General features: G+C 33.3%; 1 protein-coding gene across 50 annotated transcripts in view; it reads right to left on the reverse strand.

The window, feature by feature from the left end:
* Window positions 1–22,873, reverse strand: part of itpr1b (inositol 1,4,5-trisphosphate receptor, type 1b) — a 246,205-nt gene that overhangs the window by 143,391 nt on the left and 79,941 nt on the right. For all 50 annotated transcript variants that reach the window (XR_015502790.1, XR_015502791.1, XR_015502786.1 and 47 more), the window contains 18 exons: window positions 21,851–22,011; window positions 21,134–21,275; window positions 19,814–19,972; window positions 16,903–17,075; window positions 16,652–16,771; window positions 14,934–15,119; window positions 13,762–14,013; window positions 13,235–13,376; window positions 12,656–12,809; window positions 12,291–12,481; window positions 11,701–11,842; window positions 11,555–11,606; window positions 9,888–10,053; window positions 9,158–9,331; window positions 7,990–8,058; window positions 6,189–6,326; window positions 3,409–3,534; window positions 1,720–1,920 (listed from right to left, as the gene is read on the reverse strand). Coding sequence is in view for 44 of the 50 variants with exons in the window: in XM_087274003.1 (XP_087130129.1) it covers window positions 1,720–1,920; window positions 3,409–3,534; window positions 6,189–6,326; window positions 7,990–8,058; window positions 9,158–9,331; window positions 9,888–10,053; window positions 11,555–11,606; window positions 11,701–11,842; window positions 12,291–12,481; window positions 12,656–12,809; window positions 13,235–13,376; window positions 13,762–14,013; window positions 14,934–15,119; window positions 16,652–16,771; window positions 16,903–17,075; window positions 19,814–19,972; window positions 21,134–21,275; window positions 21,851–22,011 (2,748 nt within the window). In the remaining 6 variants the exon portion in view is untranslated. The remainder of the gene's footprint in view (window positions 1–1,719; window positions 1,921–3,408; window positions 3,535–6,188; window positions 6,327–7,989; window positions 8,059–9,157; window positions 9,332–9,887; window positions 10,054–11,554; window positions 11,607–11,700; window positions 11,843–12,290; window positions 12,482–12,655; window positions 12,810–13,234; window positions 13,377–13,761; window positions 14,014–14,933; window positions 15,120–16,651; window positions 16,772–16,902; window positions 17,076–19,813; window positions 19,973–21,133; window positions 21,276–21,850; window positions 22,012–22,873) is intronic.

A 22,873-nucleotide genomic window follows, 5' to 3' on the forward strand; every position in this document is an offset into this window, starting at 1 on the left:
AAATCACCTCACAGCAAGAAGGTCGCTGGTTCAAGCCCTGGCTTGGTCAATTGACATTTCTGTGTGGAGTTTGCATGTTCTCCCTGTGTTGGCGTGGGCATCCTCTAGGTGCTCCAGTTTCCCCAACAATCCAATGACATGAACAATAGGTAAACTGAATACGCTAAATTGGTTGTAGTGTCTGTGTGTGAATGCAAGAGTGTATAGGTGTTTCCAAGTATTGAGTTGTGGCTGGAACAAGGGCATCTGCTGTGTAAAACATATGCTGGATAAGTTGCCAGTTCATTCCGCTGTGGCAACCACTGATTAATATAGGACTAAAGCCGAAAAGAAAATGAATGAAGGAATAATAAATACGCTACTGTATATATAGTGCTCAGAATAAATAAGTACAGCCCTCACAGATCTCTCTTTTCAATAGAGTGTTTTACAATAACATATTTGTATAATAATATATAGATTAGATTAGTTAATACCAAAGCCAAAATTGTCACTAACAAAAAAAACTTAAGATCAAAGTCCAAAAATGAATATGTCAGAGAAAAATATAAAATAAATTTTTAATAAACAGGATAAATCAAGAGAAACATAAAATATATATTTAAACAATTTAGTTGAAAATTTATAATGCATCTTTTTTGTATGTATTAGAGATATATGTATTTAAGATGTATTATCTTTCTATTCCTGAAGAAGTTAGCGGACCAAACTCTTATTTTAGTTTTTAGTTTAGTAATGTTTTAGTTTTGTTTAAATGCACCAAAAATGATTGGAAATATGCACTGAGAAATAGATGAAAACATTAATTATCAAAAGGGGATGTACTTATTTTTGCTGAGTACTATAAAATGTATATTATTATTACATCTGATCATTAAATTGTTTATTTAATTATTCTTTTTACAATCCTACTATCCTTTTATTTACAGTAAAATAAAATTGGGGTGAGGATGCTTGTATTTTGAGTCCTATCTGTGTCTCATATAGACACATATTGCATTGTTAAAGCACAAAGCCAATCAGCAGTAAAGGGGCGTGTCTATTAACTACAGCAGAGATATTGAAAAGGGGCGGAGTCTTGTTGGGTTATAGGCGTGTTTGTTTGACGTTTTCACCTTCATTCATTCATTTTTTCACCTCTGGTTTAGTCCCTTATTTATCAAGGGTTGCCTGATATTCCAGCATATGTTTTACGCAGTGGATGACCTTCCAGCCGCAACCCAATACTGGGAAAATTCACTTTTACATTCACACACACACACTAATAAACTACAGCCAATTTAGTTCATCCAATTACACAGCATGTCTTTGGACTATGGAGGAAACCGGAGCACCTGGAGTAAACATATGGGGAACATGCAAACGAAACTTTTTAGTGCATCTTTATTGATTAATCAAAGTGATGATCAATAGTTGGAATTTATGGGAAATTTCATCATTAGACAAAACTGTCACAATTTTTTAAATGTACAATTCACTCTATTAACAACCTACTAACTAAGGCTTAATAACTACTTATTATTACTAACTGCTATTATGAAGTTAGTAGTTGGGTTAAGGTATTGGGTAGGATTAGGAATGTAAAATAAGATCAAGTGCTAATAAAAGATTAACAATATGCAGGTAATAAGCCAGTACTAAATGGTGTGAATTGTTACTTTAAAGTGTTCGCGATCCAACTAACAATGAAAATTCTTCCAGCACACATCAGCATCTTACCTCGGCCATCACAATGTCCTGGCACTTCTTGATGAATTTGTTCTCTGCCTTGACGATGGTCTGCAGGAACTTCAGGTACTGGACGTGTCGGCCATGGGTCTCGATGCAGTGAACAAAGTGCTGCACGACACGTTCGTTCATCTCACTGCATAGCTGGAAGTTGTTCATGAATATGTGCTGCATGGTGATTGCCTCCAGGATCTGAAGAACAAACACATACAGTGATTTCTAATTTTAAGCAAAGAAAAAAAAAACTGGATTGCATTCAAACTATCTGAGGTGACTTAGTGGACTTTCAAACTAAATCTTGTGATGAACACTAATACAAATGTGACCTAATGATGAACTATATATAAATATGAACACCAAATGGTGATCTAAGAGGACTACTGAATAATGAATATTCAGTTTTTTGTGATGCATTTATGAATAAAAAATGAATAAAGTCTTTTTAGTTTACTAACATTCTATTAATTAATTAATTTAACATCAATGTTAACATTATCAACATCATTAACATTATCAACATCATCAACAACATTAACATCAACATTATCAACATCGTCATCAACAAAATTACCATTAATATTGATATTAACATTAATATTATCACTAATATTAATCAATTTATAAAGGTATAAATCTGCAATGATCAAAGTTTAGCCAGTTTGTAATAGATTCATTCACCAAAACAATGTCAATTTTGGCTTTTTAACTTCACATGTACTTTCAAAATACAAAAAAAATATATTAGATTTAGAGATATAGAGAATTTATATTTAAATAAAGTAAATCCTGAATATACTACTAGAAAGTATTTATAAGTTTTGACGTAGTGTCTCCAATTTTTGTATCTTGTTATTTATTAACTCTTCGCATAAAATCTGGTACCCTTAATGAAAATCATCTACCCGGTCATTACTTTTGCAGTGACAAGTGTCAAAACACACTGTATATCAATTTATAGCAAGAAGTCTGACATTTCAAAAGTGGTTTTGGGGTATACATGAAGAAACGTCATGACTAACCTCAACAACACACAAACATTGCAATTAACACAGTTACAGTAAAATCCCTCAAAATTAGGAGCAAAATTTGTCTCGACATGTTGTCATAATGATGAATCATAAAGCTTAGCAATATGGAAACTGAGAACCTCTGTCATTGTAAGAGTCACCCAACACTCAAACAGACTGAAGAAGCGCATTGATGCCCTGTGTGTGGGTGGGTGTGCTGGTTTTGGTGGTTTACATGGACAGTTTTTTGTTTAATGACATGGATATGACATGGTTGTACTTTATTATGGTGGTTTACAAGTACATGCATGACATCCCTGTAATTCAAAACACTTCAAGATCATACTTAATGAGGTCTTTTGATATTCCTAAAGAAAAAACTTAAACAATTGGTTTTTACAGTACAAAATGCATTACACCAATGGATAGTCCCTGTAAACCAGTGTTTCTCAGGCATGTTCCTGGAGGACCACCAACACTGCATGTTTTGGATGTCTTCTTTATCTGTCACACCCATTACAGGTCTTTCAATCTATGCTAATAAGCTGATAATCTTAATCAGGTGTGTTTGGTTAAAGGGACATTGTAAATGTGCCGAGCTGGTGGTCCTCCAGGAACATGGTTGAAAACCCTGCTGTAAACCACCAATACCAATAAGAATACTGTATCTTACCCCGGGGTTGAGAAACAGGTTGATGTGTTTGTGGAGCAGAGCCTGGTTTTGCTGGTTCCCTGCGCAGAAGTTCTGAAGAAACTCATGAGCCAGTTTCATGATCTCTTGCATTCGGACGTCCTCACCCTGCCAAAATGTACATCGTTTTTTCAGACTTTAGTTAGTGTGTGTGTGTTTTACCAGCTCATTATACCTTAAGTAATCAGAATTAAACTCTAAAAACAAAAACACAATATTTCACTAAGGATGGAAATCATAAGAAATTTCCAGCTGTTAAATCAGCAGACCGGTACAGACCGGTATCCCTAAATAGAGACCAGTATCCCTGCTTCCATTCAAGATTCTGGAGAAATAATTAATTAATTAATTAATCCAATTAATTCCTGGACTTTCTTACTCAAAACAACCTCATGGACAACAAGCAATCCGGCTTTAAGAAAGGCCACTCAACTGAGACGGCCCTGCTCTCGGTCGTGGAAGATCTCAGACTGGCTAAAGCAGACTCTAAATCATCAGTCCTCATCTTGCTGGATTTATCAGCTCCTTTTGACACTGTAAACCACCAGATCCTGCTATCTACGCTTGAGTCACAGGGCGTTGCAGGCACTGTTATTCAATGGTTCAGATCTTACCTCTCTGACAGGTCATTCAGGGTGTCTTGGAGGGGAGAGGTGTCCAACCTACAGTATCTAAACACTGGGGTACCTCAAGGCTCTGTTCTTGGGCCACTTCTCTTCTCCATCTACACGACATCTCTAAGACCAGTCATCCAGAAACATGGATTTTTCTACCACTGCTATGCTGATGATACCCAGCTATACCTCTCTTTTTAACCTGATGATCCCTCGGTTCCAGCTCGCATCTCAGCCTGCCGGTCGGACATTTCCCACGGGAGGAGAGATCATTATCTTCAGCTTAACCTCGCGAAAACGGAAATGCTTGAAGTTTCTGCCAACCCAACTCTACACCATAAATTTTAAATCCAGATGGATGGGGCAACCATTACTGCATCCAAAATGGTGAAAAGCCTTGGAGTAATGATTGATGACCAACTAAACATCTCTGACCATATTTCTAGAACTGCTTGATCTTGCAGATTTGCACTCTATAACTTCAGAAAGATCCGACCCTTCCTATCTGAACATGCAGCTCAACTCCTTGTTCAAGCTCTTGTTCTCTCCAGACTGGATTACTGCAACTCTCTACTACCAGCTAACTCTATCAAACCTCTTCAGCTGCTCCAGAACGCAGCAGCACGAGTGGTCTTTAATGAACCTAAAAGAGCACATGTCACTCCGCTGCTCATCCGTTTGCACTGGCTGCCAGTGGCTGCTCGCATCAAATTCAAAGCTCTGATGTTTGCCAACAAAGCGACCTCTGGCTTTGCTCCTTCTTATCTGCTCTCACTTCTGCAGATTTATGTGCCCTCCAGAAACTTGCGTTCAGTGAATGAACGTCGCCTCGTGGTTCCATCCCAAATAGGGGAGGAATCACTTTCCCGAACTCTCGCATTCAATCTGCCCAGTTGGTGGAATGAACTCCCTAACAGCATCAGAACGGCAGAGTCACTTGCTGTATTCAGGAAACGACTAAAAACTCAACTATTTAGTCTCCACTTTCCATCCTAATCTGCAATTGCCTCTCTGGTGAAACCACTAACTGTACTCAAAAAAGAAAAAGAAAAAAAAACCTTACATTACTAATGCTTTCTTTTTTAGACTTTACACACCTAAAACTTGCCAACAGCACTTATTCATTGTTGCTCTTATAGTTGTGTAAATTGCTTCCTTGTCCTTATTTGTAAGTCGCTTTGGATAAAAGCATCTGCTAAATGACTAAATGTAAATCATTAATTCATTTTTTGCTCAGACTGATCAATAAGTGTTGTTATTGACTAAAAAATAAACTACTCTTAGGTGTCATTCACTCAAGAAACAGACAACACTAGTTTTGTTTTAGCTTTGTAATCCCTTTAAGAATTAGACTACCCAGCTTGTGTTGCATATTATGGACATACCAATAAGACACAAATTGTAAGAGTCATTCATTCATGAATCTGACTATACTGCTCACATGCATGTTTTGAATTCACTTAAAAGAACATGATCAGTAAGAGTCAGTCATTTAAGAATCAAAGCAGACTTTGAATGTTTTGCACTACACCGTTTATGGTTGGTTAACTAAAAAAATTAGTTAAAGTTATTCAAAAGGTGGCACGATGGCCCAGTAGTTAGAACAGTCCCGGTTGGGCCAGCTGGCATTTCTCTGTGGAGTTTGCATGCTCTTCCCATGTTGGCGTGGGTTTCCTCCGGTTTCTTCGGTGGAATAGGCACAATAGGTGAATTGAATAAACTAAATTGTCTGTATAGTGTAAAATCTGTAACTATTGACTTCCATATTATTTGATTTCCTACTATTGAAGTCAATGGTTACAGGTTTTCAGCTTTCTTCAAAATATCTTTTATCGTGTTCATCAATAGTAAAACCACTTTAGGAGTAAACAATGAGTAATTATCATTGAAAAAGTATTTTTGGATGTTTGTGATTCACTAAAGAATCTGCCCTGCACCTTATCATATGAGAGATTTTGTGTTCAAAAGCATGACACTTGAGGTAGGGTAAATAGTGAGTAAATGTACATTTTTGGTTATTAAACTATTCCTTTAAGTCATTCACATAACAAGCAGACAAAAATAGCCCAGTTTCCTGTATAAGATTGACAAAAAAAAATTACTAGTCTTTTTAGATGTTTGTAATTTACTGAAGATTCAGCTCTGCACCTTCTCATATGGGATCTGCAGCAGCTCCAGCACCACTGAATGAGCTCCCATGTTTCTCAAGAGCCTTTGCTGCTGTTTCTTACTCTTCTTCCCCGACGGCCCTTCCTGCACGCACAGTTTACTGAGACGCAGGAGGATCTAAAGACGGGCGAAACAAAAACAGGAGAAATAAATAAACAAATGAATGAATAAACAAATGAATAATGCCTTCATTAATTTTCACAGCAAGATCAATTTACATAAAAACACTCATGAAAAGAACAGCTTCATATTTCAATGAAATGATACACAAACAGATATATAAATATAAATTCACAAAAATTGTATAAGTTAAATATGATTTTTCATTTCAATATTTATATATATATATATATATATATATATATATATATATATATATATATATATATATATATATATATATAAATAAATAACTTTACGTTTTTAAGATCATCATCCATCAAAGTGTTTCTTTATGAAAATCAGATGGATGGATGGATGGATGGATGGATGGATGGATGGATGGATGGATGGATTGATGGATGGATGGATGGATGGATGGATGAATGGATGGATAGATATACAGATGGATGGATGGATGGATAAACAGACAGACAGGCAGATAGGCAGATAGATAGACAGACAGACAGAAAGACACAGACAGACAGACAGACTAGATGGATGGATGGACGGATGGATGGATGGATGGATAGATGGATAGATGGATAGATGGATAGATGGATAGATAGATAGATAGATAGATAGATAGATAGATAGATAGATAGATAGATAGATAGATAGATAGATAGATAGATAGATAGATAGATAGATAGATAGATAAATGTTTCTTCAACTTTCACATTCAAATAAAATGTTTTAAGGTGAGAGCAGGTTGACAGTGATGACTGATGTTGGTGGTGCATTATTATTTAATACTAAATACAGTGCTCAACATATATGTGTACACCCATCACAAATCTCTCATTTCAATTAATATTTTCTATATAAAGCTTTACAATGTTATATTTGTGCATATACATTAGATTAGTAAGTACTGAAGTCAAATCTGGAGCTAATCTAACAAATATATGATAAAAGTCCAAAATTAGTGAGGCAAATGTATATGCAAAATTCAAGATTCAAAAAATATTTTTTTTTTTTAATTTTGTAAATTGTATTTGTTTCTCAAATATTAAGAGTGAACTTAAATGTATTATCTTTCTATTTCTAACGATGTTTGATGACTAAAATACTATTATTAATAAATATTTCTGTTTGATAAATCTGCTTTGTTCAAATAGCTGTATAGATGAAATAGATGACCTATATTCACTGAAAATTTTATTATAATATAATAAAATATAATAAAATATAATAAAATATAATATAATATAATATAATATAATATAATTTAATATAATATAATATAATATAATATAATATAATATAATATAATATAATATAATATAATATAATATAATATAATATAATATAATATAATATAATGTATACATCTGGAATATAAAGTCTGTTCATGCCTGGTCTCAAAAACAACATTTCAAAAGTGTCTTTCATGTATATTTGGGTTTATTTCAAACAGGAGAAAAAGAAGAGCTCAAACACTCTTCGACAGTTTATGTGGAGTTAATTCCTCTAGATGAACACTTCAGCACTGGCTAATTAGATCAACTTTAGAAAAGGAGGCTACATAATTAGCTTTGCCACTGTTTATGGTGAATGGCAATATAACCGCTGACTGCTACACAAAGCTAAATGTGTGTGCGTGTGAAAAACACTTTACCTCTTTTACGTCTCTGTAATTGTCACTGCCATTTCCGTCCGTCTTTTTTTTGTCTGAGCCAGAGTCCCTCTAGAAAAGGAATAAACACGGGGGCTAAATAAAGTGTGTGGATGAAGTGTGAATGATGCATTGAATTTAATTAATAACAGTTTCAAGGTCCCAGAGAAAAGGTAAGAGAAGTTTTAAAATAAAATAGACCTTACAAAAACAGAACATAAGACAGCTTACAAAATACAAAATATATTAGTGTATTTTACCAATTATATTAAATTAGGCTACAGCCAGGTAGTTAATTACATAAAATATTTTTTTATGAATTATTTTAATATTTATTAATTTTATATCATGCAATATTGTTAGATTTTAAGTTAACTGTAATTATTACAATATAATAATAACAATTATGTTAATAATAACGTAATTATTAACAAATGTAAGTTAAAGCTCTATTTAAGAAGTTCTAAAATTAAATAAAACAAAAAAATGTTTTAAAGGAATGTGAAAGTGCAACAATAATGTTCATTTCACCTTTCAAATTTTTTTGTCCTCGAAACATGTATAATTTCATTGCATAAATTGATAATATACTGTGTGTTAATTAGTGCTGGGCAATTATTAATCAAGTTTCGGTAAATATATGTGCATATTTATTATGTAAATTTATTATGACTGGTACATACATGAACACAAAATTATACAAAACAATTCTTACATAGATATTTAAATGTATGTATAATTTGAATCATATACATATATTTTTAATCTTCAATTATAATAAACATTTCTCAGATTATGCAAGCATGTGTGTACTTATATATACACAATAAACATACACAGTACACACACATATTTTAAATCACAATTAATTTTTTCCCCGCACTAATGCTAATATATGTAAGCAAAACCATTTATATTTATAAGTAAAAAAAAAAATAGTTACAAAAAATATATATCAAAAATATATTTTTATAATATATATTCAAATAAATGTTTTTTTATTGATTGATATAATGTAAAAAACTGTGAATAGGGGAAATTTAGACTATACACAATATTATAGTGTGTTGAATTTCATAAATAATACATTAATAAAAAATTCATAAATACATTTATATGTGCACCAAATGCCTACAAAAGCCCCCCTGCTGTAAATAATAAATGCTAGCACCTTCTTTTTGTGGTCAGACTCTGCAGGAAGTCCGTCTCCTCCATCCATGCCTTCATCACCCTGACGCTTATAAACCCAGAGCTCAGATTTCTCCACGTTGGATCGCAGCTGGTCAAGGTCTGATTTGATCTGTTTGTAATTGTCGACGTCTTGACTGGTCACTAAAAGCTGAACCTGCATGGGGGGGGGGGGGGGTACATTGCATGAAGTTATATACAGTCGAAGTCAGAATTATTAGCCCCCCTGTATATTTTTCCACAATTTTTGTTTAACGTAGAGAAGATTTTTTTCCAACATTTTTTCTAAACATAATAGTTTAATAATAATTAATAGCTATTAATAATTAGTTTTCTAATAACTGATTTCTTTTATCTTTGCCATGATGACAGTTCATAATATTTTACTAGATATTTTTAAAGATACTAGTATTCAAATAAAGTAATATTCATTAATTAGGTTAAGTAGGAATGTCACTGTATAACTGTTTTGCATAACGTTTGTACTTTAAACAATCGAAAACAAAAATTGCGTAAAGGAGCTAATAATATTGACATTAAAATAAAAAATAAAAAACTGCTTTCATCCTAGCCAAAATAAAACAAACAAGACTTTCTCCAGAAGAAAAAGAATTATTGGAATCGCTGGAGGGCTAATAATTTTCACTTCAACTGTATAATAAAAAAAGAGTGTATTAAACTGAATGTAACATCAGCGTTGCTGTATTAAATACCTGTTTGAAAGCCATGAGCACTTCTTGTCTCTGGCTGAAGTGTCTAAAGAGCAGGTGAAGCGCTCCGGACACAAGCGGTGGATAGTCATGCATGGTGAGATGAAGCAAAACCCTCAGAAACGTTCTGCCACCGTGGTCATCAAGATCCAGAGGTGTGTTCTCCTCACTGAGTGCAGACAAATGATTACATACAGTGCTTACATGGGATTTTACTGTGACCTCCACTAATATTGGCACCTTTGGTAAATATGAGCAATGAAGGCTGAACTCAAAAAATGATGTTTGTGCTTGTTCAGACAATTTATTTGAAAGGAGCTAAAACAACACAGTTCTTGGTTTTTTTTTTTTTTTTAATTGTTTCATGATCAATCCACTTAAATGTGTAAAGTGGACTGGGTGGAACCTTGAATTTTTCTAACAGTGAATGAAAAAATAACATAAAAAGTTAATATTATTGTATATATTAAAGTCTAAAAAGTATTTTTGTTTAACATTCAAAGCCTTTTCCTAAAATATTAAACAAACAAAAAAATAAAAATAAATAAGATCCTTCAGTTTGTTTTTGGATGAGAGTAGAGCCTTTTTTTAATGAATCACCTTTGGTTCTAATGTTTGTCAGGACATATCGCAGTTTTAGAGACTTTGTAGTTGTAGTTTTAGTCTTAGACTTCGAGGACAACACATACACTTAAAAGACTTCATCAAACATGTACACATAATCATCCCCTATTTGCCATAAAACTGCAGGTTAACTATGTTTAGGGTATATAATACCTTGTATTTGATTGAAACTAACTTAATTTGTGCACCTTTTGTAAAGCTGCCTTTACAACCTTTTATTGTATCATTTTTTTACAATTACACTGTAAAACCCAACAATCAACATTATCAAATGAAATGAATGTAGTTAACTCAAAATTAACTATAAGTTAATTCTACTCATTTAAAAAAAGTTTTAAACCCAGTTAAAGGTAATGAGTTAATTAAATATCTCATTAAGTACTCGTATAGATTACTTTACCTCAAATGGGTTGTTGCAATCGGTTTCCTCAAACGGCTTTTGGTTGCCTTAACTTATTGGGTTTTGCAGTACTCAGTTAGTTTAAGTTCTTCATTTATTGGGTTTTGCTGTGCTCAAATTGCTTCGTTTACTCAGATGGATTAAGTTCACAGTACTCATTAGGATTCTTTTTTTTTTTTTTACTAACCAACCCTTTTTAACTAACCCTTTAGTTTTTTTTTGTTTACTCAACTTTTTGGGTTTTACAGTGTATATATTTTCTATTTTGTTTCACTTTTACAGTGTAGCAAAACTATTTTACTCATTGTGATGAATGCCTGATTGTGTTTGGCCTGTGTGTTACTTCCTGAAACAATATCTTGTTCATCATCACCCAGGTGTACAAAAAAATGCAATAAAACAAATGGGAATATAATTCAAAAAATATTTTGCTCGTATGACTTTATAGGACTGCCAATATTTGTAACATTTTAATTGTATTCCTTTTTGATAAAACTGTCCTTTTCGCAAGAGTTTTATATTCTATTTTTGTATTTTGAGCAAAAGATCCAAAGGTAAATAACATATTTCTATAAAGCGCGCATATGCCAATGCTGCCAATATTACTGGATAGACTTTTTGATTAATTTGAGAAATTAATCTGTACCTGCCACCAAAAATTCCTTCTGCTTGCTCTTCAATGTTCTCAAAGTCCAGAGCTGTGAAACAAACAGAAACGGTCATATAATCTGTGTAGTAACTCAATATACTGTAAGTGCCAATCATAGTCCTCAGGTTTATTGTATACAGTACCTGGAATATTTGGGATACTGTTGGGGCCGTCTGCATTTGGAGCAGGTGCTGTATCTGTTTGTGTGTTGCTTTCGTCAAACTCTCGTTTGAAGATGCACAGCAAGCAGGAGATCCTGTAGTCCAGCCGAACATTCAGAATGAACTGAATAACAAGAGAGACATGACAAAAAAATTTTTAACAGATTTCTACTCTGTTTTTACTAACTGCTGAAATTAGGGTTCCTCAGGCTGGATATTCTGAAGTCCCAAAAGTCTAAAATAAAGTAAAATAAAATAAAATAAAATAAAATATTTTAAGCCCTATAAAACCATTGAATAGCAATGATTAAAATAAAATAAAACATTTAAGCCCTAAAAAAACATATAATAGCAATGATTAAAATATAAATAAATAAATATTTTAAGCCCTATAAAACAATAGAGTAGCAATGATTAAAATATAAATAAATAAATAAATAAATAAATATTTTAAGCGCTATAAAACCACAGAATAGCAATGCTTAAAATAAAATGTTTATTTATTTATTTATTTATTTTTTATTGAAATTTAATTGCTATTCCATGTTCCACTATTTAATGTTTGTAATCACCTGTAAGATCTCTATGATTTTTAGCTTGGTATCCATCACCAGAATGTCTTCTTTCTCTGGTTCTGTCTGGGTCTTCACTACATCTCCATCTGGAGGTGTTGTAGGGGTTGTGGGTAAGAATCCGCCTCCTCTCAGCACCACCTGAGTCATCAGCTCACCAACACCATGAATGGACTTCATTACATTACTACCTGCAGAAATATAACCAACCAATTGTTAAACACCTCTCAGGCAACATATCTGTTTCAAACATTTAGCAATTGTCTGATTATAATACACAATATCAATATTGAAAGTTGAGCTGCTGATCTACCAAATAAACCTAAATTATTATAACATTAAAGATCAAGAGTGTGAAGATTTACTTTTGGACTCATCTCCTTTTTCCATCTTGTTGATGGGATAAATGGTGCTGACATGAACGCAGTCCAAAATGGCCAAAAGGATCTTCGTCAAACGTAACAAGTCGCTGAAGTTGTAAAAGCCGAAGTAAATGAGGTTTCTTGCTAAATTCACAACCTAAGAAACACAATAAACAAGCAAACACGTCAATAAGTCAGGTTTCTATCCAAACACAAAGCAAATCTTTTTAGAGTGGCTAACTGTAGTATTGGTAATCTGGTAATCAACAGTAAACAAGGCAAGAATAATGGAGACAGCTAATTGATCACGTGAGTGTAATGTTCACTACATCAATTTATTTAGCACATGTGTTTCCATCTCCCATTATTCACATTCATGACTTTCCCGTAAATCCAAATCTACCTTAAGCTAGCATAATTTTTGTGTGAATTAAGGAGTTTTAATAAAAAAAAAATGCCATTTTCATCACTTATCATGCAATATTTCCGAATGCGCATTGACAAGGGATGATGGAAACCAGCTAACGAAGTTCAAAACAACCACCGTTTATTGAGCTTTAGTATGCAGTACACGAGGCTTACCTCAAAAGTGAGCTTGTTTTTCTCTTTATCGGAGAAAGGAACATTTTGAAGGACCACATCTCTGAGGTAGTTCTCCACAAAATCCATTGTCAGCGCAAAACGCTCCTTTATCTCATCTCTGCTGGTTCCGTCATTGTCATAACTAAAACCAAACACAACAGTAATGAATAGAGCGGTATTTAGAAAACTTTGTCATTGGCGACACCGGTGGCCATTTGGTAAACTGCAGCCAGCAACTTTTGGCAACTTTAAAATATTTTTTTAATTTTTTCAAGTCATAATAATAAAGATAAAGACAATTTATTGTCATTGTAATAATAGTACAACAAAATTTTTTACAGAAACTAGCAGCAATAAAACATGCAAAGACAAACAAAACATACAAAAAGTTAAAGAAAATTTGTGCACTTAATTGTAATAAATATAATAACACAGTCCTGGTTAAGAATGTTTCGTTCAGTAAAGTGTTTAGTGCAATAATGGTAGAAAAAATTAAACATTATTATTAAATGAGCACTTGAACTTACTCATCGATGGCGATTTTGGAGGGGATCTCGGACCACAGCCGGGCGTATTTGACAGGCATGACCTGCTCCTGTGGGTCTCGGTCCACATGCATGTGAAGCATCAGTCTACAGAAGGAGGCCCGGAGGTCATAGGGCAGGTCTTCATCTGACATACAACGCAGGATCAGATCCACATCTAGCTGGCCCGAGATCTTCTCAATGGCCAAATACTGGCGGTCCAAACACATCCGAGCAAACAGATTCAGCTGATATCTGAGGAAATGAACCAGAAGGGTGAGATTTTGAGGAAAAATATTTTCTCAGTTGGATTTACATTTGAGATCAGAATTATTAACCTTTCTGAATTATTAGCAACTATGTGTACTTTTTTCACCAATTTTCTGTTTAACAGAAAGATTTTTGAACACATTACTAAACATCACTCTTTAACATGCAATAATTTCTTTTTTCTTTGCCATAATCACAGCACAGAATAATTTGCGAGAATTTATTTTCAATAAAACAAATAAGAAAGAAGAAAAAAATATTACTGGAAATACTCTGTTGATTACCAACTCAAACATAATTAGGAAAAATTCCCATTTTGAAAACATTTAGTCATTTATGAAAGCAATTGTGATCAATTACAAAAATTTGAAGTATAATGTGAAATAAAATAAACATTAACAGGAAACAAATAACAATAATAAAAATATAACTATATAAATATAATATACAAATATAACTTTAAATTATAAATACAAACGAAAGAAAATAGAAACATGTTGCAGTTGTAAAAAGCAGATTAAGCATTAACTAAACAATAATAAAAAACAAAAACATTATTAAATTTAATATATATATATTTTTAAATGTAATAAACTTTTCACCCAACAGTTTGGGTCATGTTAACAAAACTAAAGTCATTTAATGAAATAAAACAAAACATAAACATAAAAAATAAACTAAACAAAAATGGAATTAGTAGCTTAAGATGATGTAAATAACCAAATCTACAAAAAATACAACATATTTTAAAAATTAATTAATACATACATACAACAATAAAAGTAAACCAAAATATATATAAACCAAAATATATATATATTATAATATATATAAGACCAGATTGCATTTTATGATTCAAATTATGTTCAGATAAGTTTTTTCTATAAACTGTAAGCTTGGCTGACCTGTAGTAACTAATGACATCCTGGTCGTCTTTCTGGCCTTCTTTGGCATCTTGTGCCAACTCTCTGATGCTCTTACTCTTCACCTCCTTATTGCTGTTCTTCCAAAACAACCAGACCTCCTCCTCGTCTATTTCTGACTCCATAGGACCCTCTCCAGACTCCACCTCGAACCGGGACAACACCAGCCTGAGATAATATAGAATAAGACAGGGGGAAATAAGGAATTTTGAGTGAAACTGGCAACAAGGAGCTCTTAATTGGAAAAGTCTACAATTTGGCAGGCAGTGTTCAAATACATGTTGGTTTTTCCCTCTTAAAAACACATATATTTTTCTCTGCATTATCTCTGTATTATCTTACAGTCTCTGCATCATCCTCTACCTGTCAGGTGACAGTATGTACATTTTAAACTAAATTACAGCATTTAAGTTGAAACATTTCATTTCAGTTAGCTTTTTTACAATAAAACAAACAAAAAAAGGTTACATGAAAATTGACATGAAATGACAATCTCTAAACCATCCCCATCATTCTTTCTCTCTCTTCTCAGATGGGATGGTGAGCCAAATCAAAGGTTACCATATGCCAGGGATCACCAAACTTGTTCCTAGAGGTCCAGTGTTCAGCAGATTATAGCTCCAACCCTAATCAAACACACCTGAACAAGCTAATCAAGGTCTTACTCTGTATACTTGAAACACCCAGGCAGGTGTGTTGAGGCAAGTTGAAGCTAAACCCTGCAGGGCACCGGACCTCCAGAAACGAGATTGGTGACCCCTGCCATAGGCTAACTTTGTCCCGCGGATCCTAGTTTGGGCATCTCTGGTCTAGGACAACTGCAAGTATAAATATTTCTTTAAAAATGAAAACAGACTTTTAATAGATACTTTAATAGATTCCTCATCGGCCTTCCCAAAATGAAAGTCAGACAGTTGCAGCTTATCCAGTTGCAGCTTATACGCTGCTGCCAGGATTCTGACCAGAACCAGAAAATCAGGGCACATCACACCTGTCCTCAGGTCTTTACACTGGCTCCCAGTTACATTCAGGATAGATTTGAAAGTATTCTTATTTGTCTATAAATCACTAATTGTCCTAGGAGCTCAACATATGACAGATACACTCGCTGAATACAAACTTAACAGATCACTATGATCTTTAGGATCAAGTAAATTAGGAACTCCAAGAGTGAAAGCAGGATGAATAAGCCTTCAGCTACTACACCCCCTGCTGCTGGAATCAGCTTCCAGAAGTGATCAGATGTGCTCCAAAATTAGGCACTTTCAAATCAAGACTGAAAACACATCTGTTTAGCTGTGCTTTTACTGAATGAGGACTGTGCTACATCCAGCAGATCGCATTATTATGTCTTTAGCTCTTTTCTTTTCCATTCTTTTAAAACCAATTTAACACATTTTAATCAGTTTTTAATAATTTGTATTCTTTTTTATTTTATTATACTTGTTTCTTTTATTCTTGTTTATTTAAAGCACTTTGAATTATCATCATGTATGAAATGTTCTTTATAAAAAAACTTGCCTTGCCTAATAGTAGCAGCAGCAGCAACTACAATTTTACTATCATCACAAAACCTTTATTAATACATTATCAGAGACTTTGACCAAAATATGAATAAGGAGAATTGCTTTTAACATTACTAATGCAGTTTTCCTGGAAACCGAATGAATCTACGTTCATGTTTTGAAACCTTGTCTTACTTGGTCTCTATAAGGATGTCAGCGTTGGCGGGGTTTAAAACGGCATTGCAGATCAGTTCCTGAGTCACTGGGATGGACTTATTCATAGACACACACAGATCTGAGAGGTAGTCCAGAAACCTGAACACAAACAACACATTGATACATGTCAGACTTCAGTCTTGCCTTCCTTCATACATACTTATATAAGCCCAAAAGTTTCAGTGTTGCTCTTAAGAGCTGTTTTGTCTTTGCACTACAGTCTCTCCCACCTCGGTTCACGGTTTTTCCTCACAAGGCTGACAAACGTGTCGATTTCTGCCGCCGTGATGTGCTTCTCCAAGAGTTTGCGGTTGTTGTGGAGGAGGGCTGTTATTGTGTCCTCGGCCAACACATCGTAGCCGATCTGTTTCTGCATGAAGCGGAACTGCTTGGCAATGTATTCCTGGACACAAAGACATAACAGTGATTCAATCTGTACACAAGTTCCCCATTCTCTAGTCTGTTTTGATTTAAACTGCATTAAAATTTAGGCCAAACAAAACATTTTGCACATCAGTCAATGAATGTCAAATATTTTATATAAAAGTATATTTGTATAGCTATTTTCACAATAGTTATTGTTTCAAAGCAGCTTTACAAAAGGTGCACATTATTATATTACAATTAAAATTCAGAAAAGTTAAGATTATTAGTCACCATAACTTTATTAGTTATTAATAACTTTAACTAATTAACTAGTAACTAATAGCTTTTTATCGTTAAAGTTATTATATAAGCACATAGTTAACCTGCACACATATCATATATGAGTCACAGGTGTCAAACTCAGTTACTGGAGGGCCATAGCTCTGCACAGTTTTGTTCCAACCCCAATTAAACACTCCTGATCAAACTAACTGAGTGCTTTAGGCTTGTTTAATACAGTACCTACAGATAAGTGTGTTGAAGTAGGGCTGGAACTAAACTCTGCAGGGCTGCGGCCCTCCAGAAATTGAGTTTGACACCCCTGATAAAGGTGATGTTATTGTGTACATGGTAAATAAAGTGTATTTCTGTATTAAGTGTATGTTTTAACACATTTTATTGTTTTTTCTGACCCATATATCACCTTGACCGAAAAATGCCAGACACTTTTAACTTGACAAAATGTTGAAAAAGCTAAAAAATAATAAATGTTGCATACTTAGATGTGTGTAAAATGAAATACATTCAAGTTCAAAAACTGTTGAGAAGACTAAAACATGAGGAATATTGTGTTGAAAAATAGCCAACAGGAATAGTAAAATAATTCAATAATTTAGGTGCTAAAATAATTAAAACTACTGTAAAACACTTCAATCAAAATGCATTGGGATAATAAATACCAATAAAATGTATTTAAAGACTACTAAATAGCATTTAAAGTTTACAAAACTATAATAATCAATTAAAACAAGTAGTATATAAATAGCATTTATATAAGTTCAAAATCTTCTTGCTCAAATTGAATAAGGCATGTCAAAAAATACAAACTATTAAATGCAATAAATCCATTTAACCTAGTACACTACACATGTAAATGCATTAACACTGACAAGTAAATATTTGAAAGTTGGAGTGAGGTGTAAAAATGCATTACCCATAGTTTCTAAAAATGTTTTAAGAGTTTTAAAAGTAGTTGTAAAAGTGCAAACCACAGGAAATAACACCCATGTCTGCATGCCCAGATAACATCTTTAACTTTCTGAAGATATCTCAGAGAATCAAAATAAAGACGAGCTGAATTTAATCATGTCAGCAAGACATTAGAGAATTAGCAAATCAACATGGAAAGCAATGGGACTTTAGTTCTTATTCACCTTTTAAAGAGGCAATGTGATGTTTGAAGAGTTTCTTTCTATTAAGGGTGTGAGATATTTGCTGTCTGCAATAATTCAGCCATTTTAGTTTTAACTATGTGCGATCTGACATTATTGGGCTTGCCACAAACAAAGCAAGCATGAAACAAATTAAAATTAAAATTAGCTTTGACAAAATAAAAATAGATATGTTTTCTTGGAAAGTAGCTGAAAACTATAAGCTTAGGTCTTAAAATAATTAAAAACAATTAAAAATGATAAAATGATAAACTACTAATACAAGGTATTAAAATGTGTGTCTGTGTTGTTATATTCAATTGTGTTATTTAAGCATTTAATGTAATGCTTTTGAATATAATTAACAATATTTATTAAATTAATTTGTTGATCAGTCTCCGGGCTTTTTTAATTAATAAGTATATATGTTTTGTGTGATGTCGATGTTGTTTGTGCATGTTCAAGTAAATAATATCAATATATCACAATTTAAAATATGTTTTTAGAGTGCATCCAAATGTGATTCAGTCAATCCTACTTGAGTTTATATATACATTGTTTATTTTTCTAAATATTTGAGAAGTGATGTTTAACTAAGCAATCAAATTTTCATAGCATTACCTAAAATATTTTTTCTTCTAAAAAAATGTTGAAATAAAAGCAGCTTTAAAATGTCAAAAATAAAATTAAAAGTCAATATTATTAGGGGCCACTTAAGATTTGCCCATTTAACCTGACTTGCTTAGTAAATATAATCAACTCAGTTAAGCTTTGGTTAAATTTAATCGTCACTTTAAGCTCAATACTAGTATCTTGCAAAATATACTGTAAATATTATGAACGGTCATAACGGCAAAAACAAAAAGAAATGAGTTATTAAAACTGTCATGTTTAAAATATGTCAAAAAGAATTTGTCCCTCTGAAATATATGAAAAAAAAATTTAATTTCACAGGAGGGCTAAAAATGTTGCCTCCAACTGCATATATCATTGTCATGTTCAACAAATAAGTTTATCTATATGTTTTTAAGTTGCTAATTTATCAGGTCTTATATTTATTAAGTCTTTTAACTGCCAAATTTTATTGATCAAAGAAAACGATCATTCTATGCTGCATCAACATGACAGCACGCGCATATCAAAACTGATCAAAATCTATTACAATATAACAAACTGTATTGTGTTTACGTTTGCTTAAAAAGCCTTCAAACCTTAACGAATAAATATTCAAAGGGGCATTATAATCCTGACACGCACAATGTGTTCAGCCAATCAGACTGCTCTGAGGTCAGCAAGCTAGCTAGCCAATCAAAGTAGAGACTGAAGCTCTGATGCAGTGACGCACCTGGTTCTTCCTGTAGTCCTGCTGTGAGTGTCGCAGGACGCGGTAGCAGAGCCGGCAGATGTGCCTGAAGGGAGCGTGTCTCTGGTCATTCAGCTCCTCCAGACGCAGCATTGGACCGTCCCCGCTGTCTGTGAATGGAGCCTGTAGCAGCTTGAAGATCTGGTGAAAAAGAGAGAGTGGAGACTTTACCTGTTTCCATTCACCTATTTTATTGACATTTTAGATATAAACATAAAAAAAGACTTAATGGAAATTCTAAGATGCACAGAAATGTTTTAATTGCACATAATTTATGCACACAACTGGGAAGGATAAACTTTTTTTTCAATAAAACAAAATGATCATACACTTTGAGGGAACACCTTTACTGAATGAATTCTAGTATGAACATCAAAAATTCATGTGATTTTGTTTTGACAGATCATGTAATAACAAAAATGGGCACAATGGGACAGCATTAACAAACCAAGCACATTCTAAAACGTCTGCTCCAAATAGCTTATGGAGAAGTCATTAGCCTAGTTGTTCACATACATTTTTCCACCCTGCACAGTGAATGTTTACAAGTTCTGTTCAATATAGACATGAAAACATTTAATGTTTGTGTGGTATTAGATTAAGCAGGCTGTGTTTTTTATTGTTGTGAATTAGATAATCGTAAAGCTGATAAAAACATTTTTTCTTGCAACTGTACATGCTGTCTCACAGAAATGTGTAGAGGTTTAGGTTTGCAATTGCAAACAGAAATGCCTTTTAAAGAATCAGTTGTATTTAAAATAAAGGCTTTCATTATATTTCACCATGGCATAGTGTTTGCAATTATTATTACAATTTCTTAGTAGAGTAAGTAATACAAGGATAACAATAAAAAGAAAACTCAAAATATGATTTAGAAATGCTTTATTAAGTAATTTTATAATTTATCTTTCTTATTATTATAATCATTGTCAAGACAACATCTATAAACAATGTCAAAGTATTCTTCATTTTGTATGTATAAGTCCCCATTTTGTATTTTATAATAATAATAATAATAATAATAATAATAATAATAATCATCTTTTTGTTTACATTTAATGAAATACTTCACAATGATATGATAATGTTAAACAAAATTAAACAATATAATTAATAATAATAATAATAAACAATAATAATAATAATAATAATAATAATAATAGCAATAACAACATTTATTATCCTTGTTGTAGATACTTGTCATAGAAAATACCTTCCGAATTACCATTAACATTAACATTCTTAGATAATGAGGTATGTCTTTTAGCCACTGCAAGTTATAAATTGTAGGTTAAATCGTACTTGTTTTAGGATGTTCTGCTCTCTCATGAGTTTCTGTCGTTCACGATTGGGTTTATTGACCATGATCTCCAACACATCCTGTCCATTGTTGGGAATGTCCACTACAAAAAACACGAGATCCTCCAGCAGCTTAGTGACAAACCTACAGAAACCAACAGAGAAATGAATGTCATATTAATTATAATGATGGATTCATCTCTGAACAGTCCCTATTGGTAACACTTTACAATAAGGTTGTATTAGTTAATGTTGATAATTGCATTTACTAACATGAACAAACAATAAACCATACATTTATTGCAGTATTTGTTCATTTAATTAATAAAAAATACTGTTCATTGTTAGTTCATGTTAACTCATGGAACATTGATACAAGCATGAATATGGATTTTATTATACTATTGAATTAGTATATGTTGAACTATGATTAATAAATGCTTACAAGTATTGCTCATAATTAGTTCTTCTTAGTAAATACATCAAGTAATGCAACCTAATTGTAAAGTATGACCTCCTTATTCTTAGACAAAATCCAAAATTTTTTCACTAAATGTGCTGGTAAATGCTTAAAAATGCCAGTTTTGGCCTGGAAAGCCTCCTGGAAGTGTTTTTTCCACTGTAATCAATTACTGCATTGAAACCTAGGTCTGGCAAAAGCATTTAGTCCGGGGTCACATGAGGACAGAAACACTTCCCAAACACATTCCTACTCCATACCTTCTTTCATTCTGGGTGATTGTGCCCTTCTCTAGCTTGCCAGCGATGGATGCCAACACTTTACTGGCATCATTAGCAAAGTCCAGATCCCTCACCTCTGCAGGAGGAACTGGCACAATGGCGAAGGCCTCTTTATCTTCTTTGACGGCAGACGTGCCGATCTGAAGCACAAAACACAGTAGAATTAAAGGGATAGTTCCCCCAAAAGGAAAACTTGGTTATTAATTTATCACCCTTGTGTCATACCAATCCCCTGGGATCAATCATTCATCATCAGAAAACAAGGTTGATATATTTTAGATTAAATCTGAGAACTCTCTCATCCTCATCCGAGTACAAACTTTCTGTGTGACTTCAGTGGTTCAACTGTAATTATATGAAGCTCCAAGAACACTTTTGTACACAAAAAAACTGTAAAAACAACTTTGTTCGCTTATGCCTTCCGCATCAGATCAGGGTGCACATTTACTACAGGCAATTAGGGGTTGCACAGACTAGTCGACTTTAATACTCTGCTGTTACACTTTTTGATTGATGTAAACTATTCGCGCTGCGCAGATCACATGGTTTTTGACCTGCACTACATGGCACCCTTAACCAACAAATTTTAAGCAGCTTTTTGACTCGCACTATCATTCATTCATTCATTATTTCACTTTCTTTTTTTCTGCTTAGTCCCTTTATTAATCTGGGGTCGCCATAGCGAAATGAACCGGCAACTTATCCAGCACATGTTTTATGCAGCAGATGCCCTTCCAGCTGCAACCCATCACTAAGAATCACCCATACACTCTCAATCACACATATACACTACAGACAACTTAGTTTACCCAATTCACCTATTACGCATGTCTTTGGACTTGTAGGTCAAACCGGAGCACCCAGAGGAAACCTTGTTGCTTGTTGCACACATCATAATGGTAAAATCTGCGACTGAGCAGGACTCTGACAGAGACACAACTAATAGTCTTTGTCATTTGTGCATTATGTAGTTACAGTATAAAATAACTTGCCATAAAGAGG

This window comes from Danio rerio, chromosome 11 (genome assembly GCF_052040795.2).
Source record: "Danio rerio strain M-AB ecotype USA chromosome 11, GRCz13ab, whole genome shotgun sequence".
NCBI classification, from domain to species: domain Eukaryota; kingdom Metazoa; phylum Chordata; class Actinopteri; order Cypriniformes; family Danionidae; genus Danio; species Danio rerio.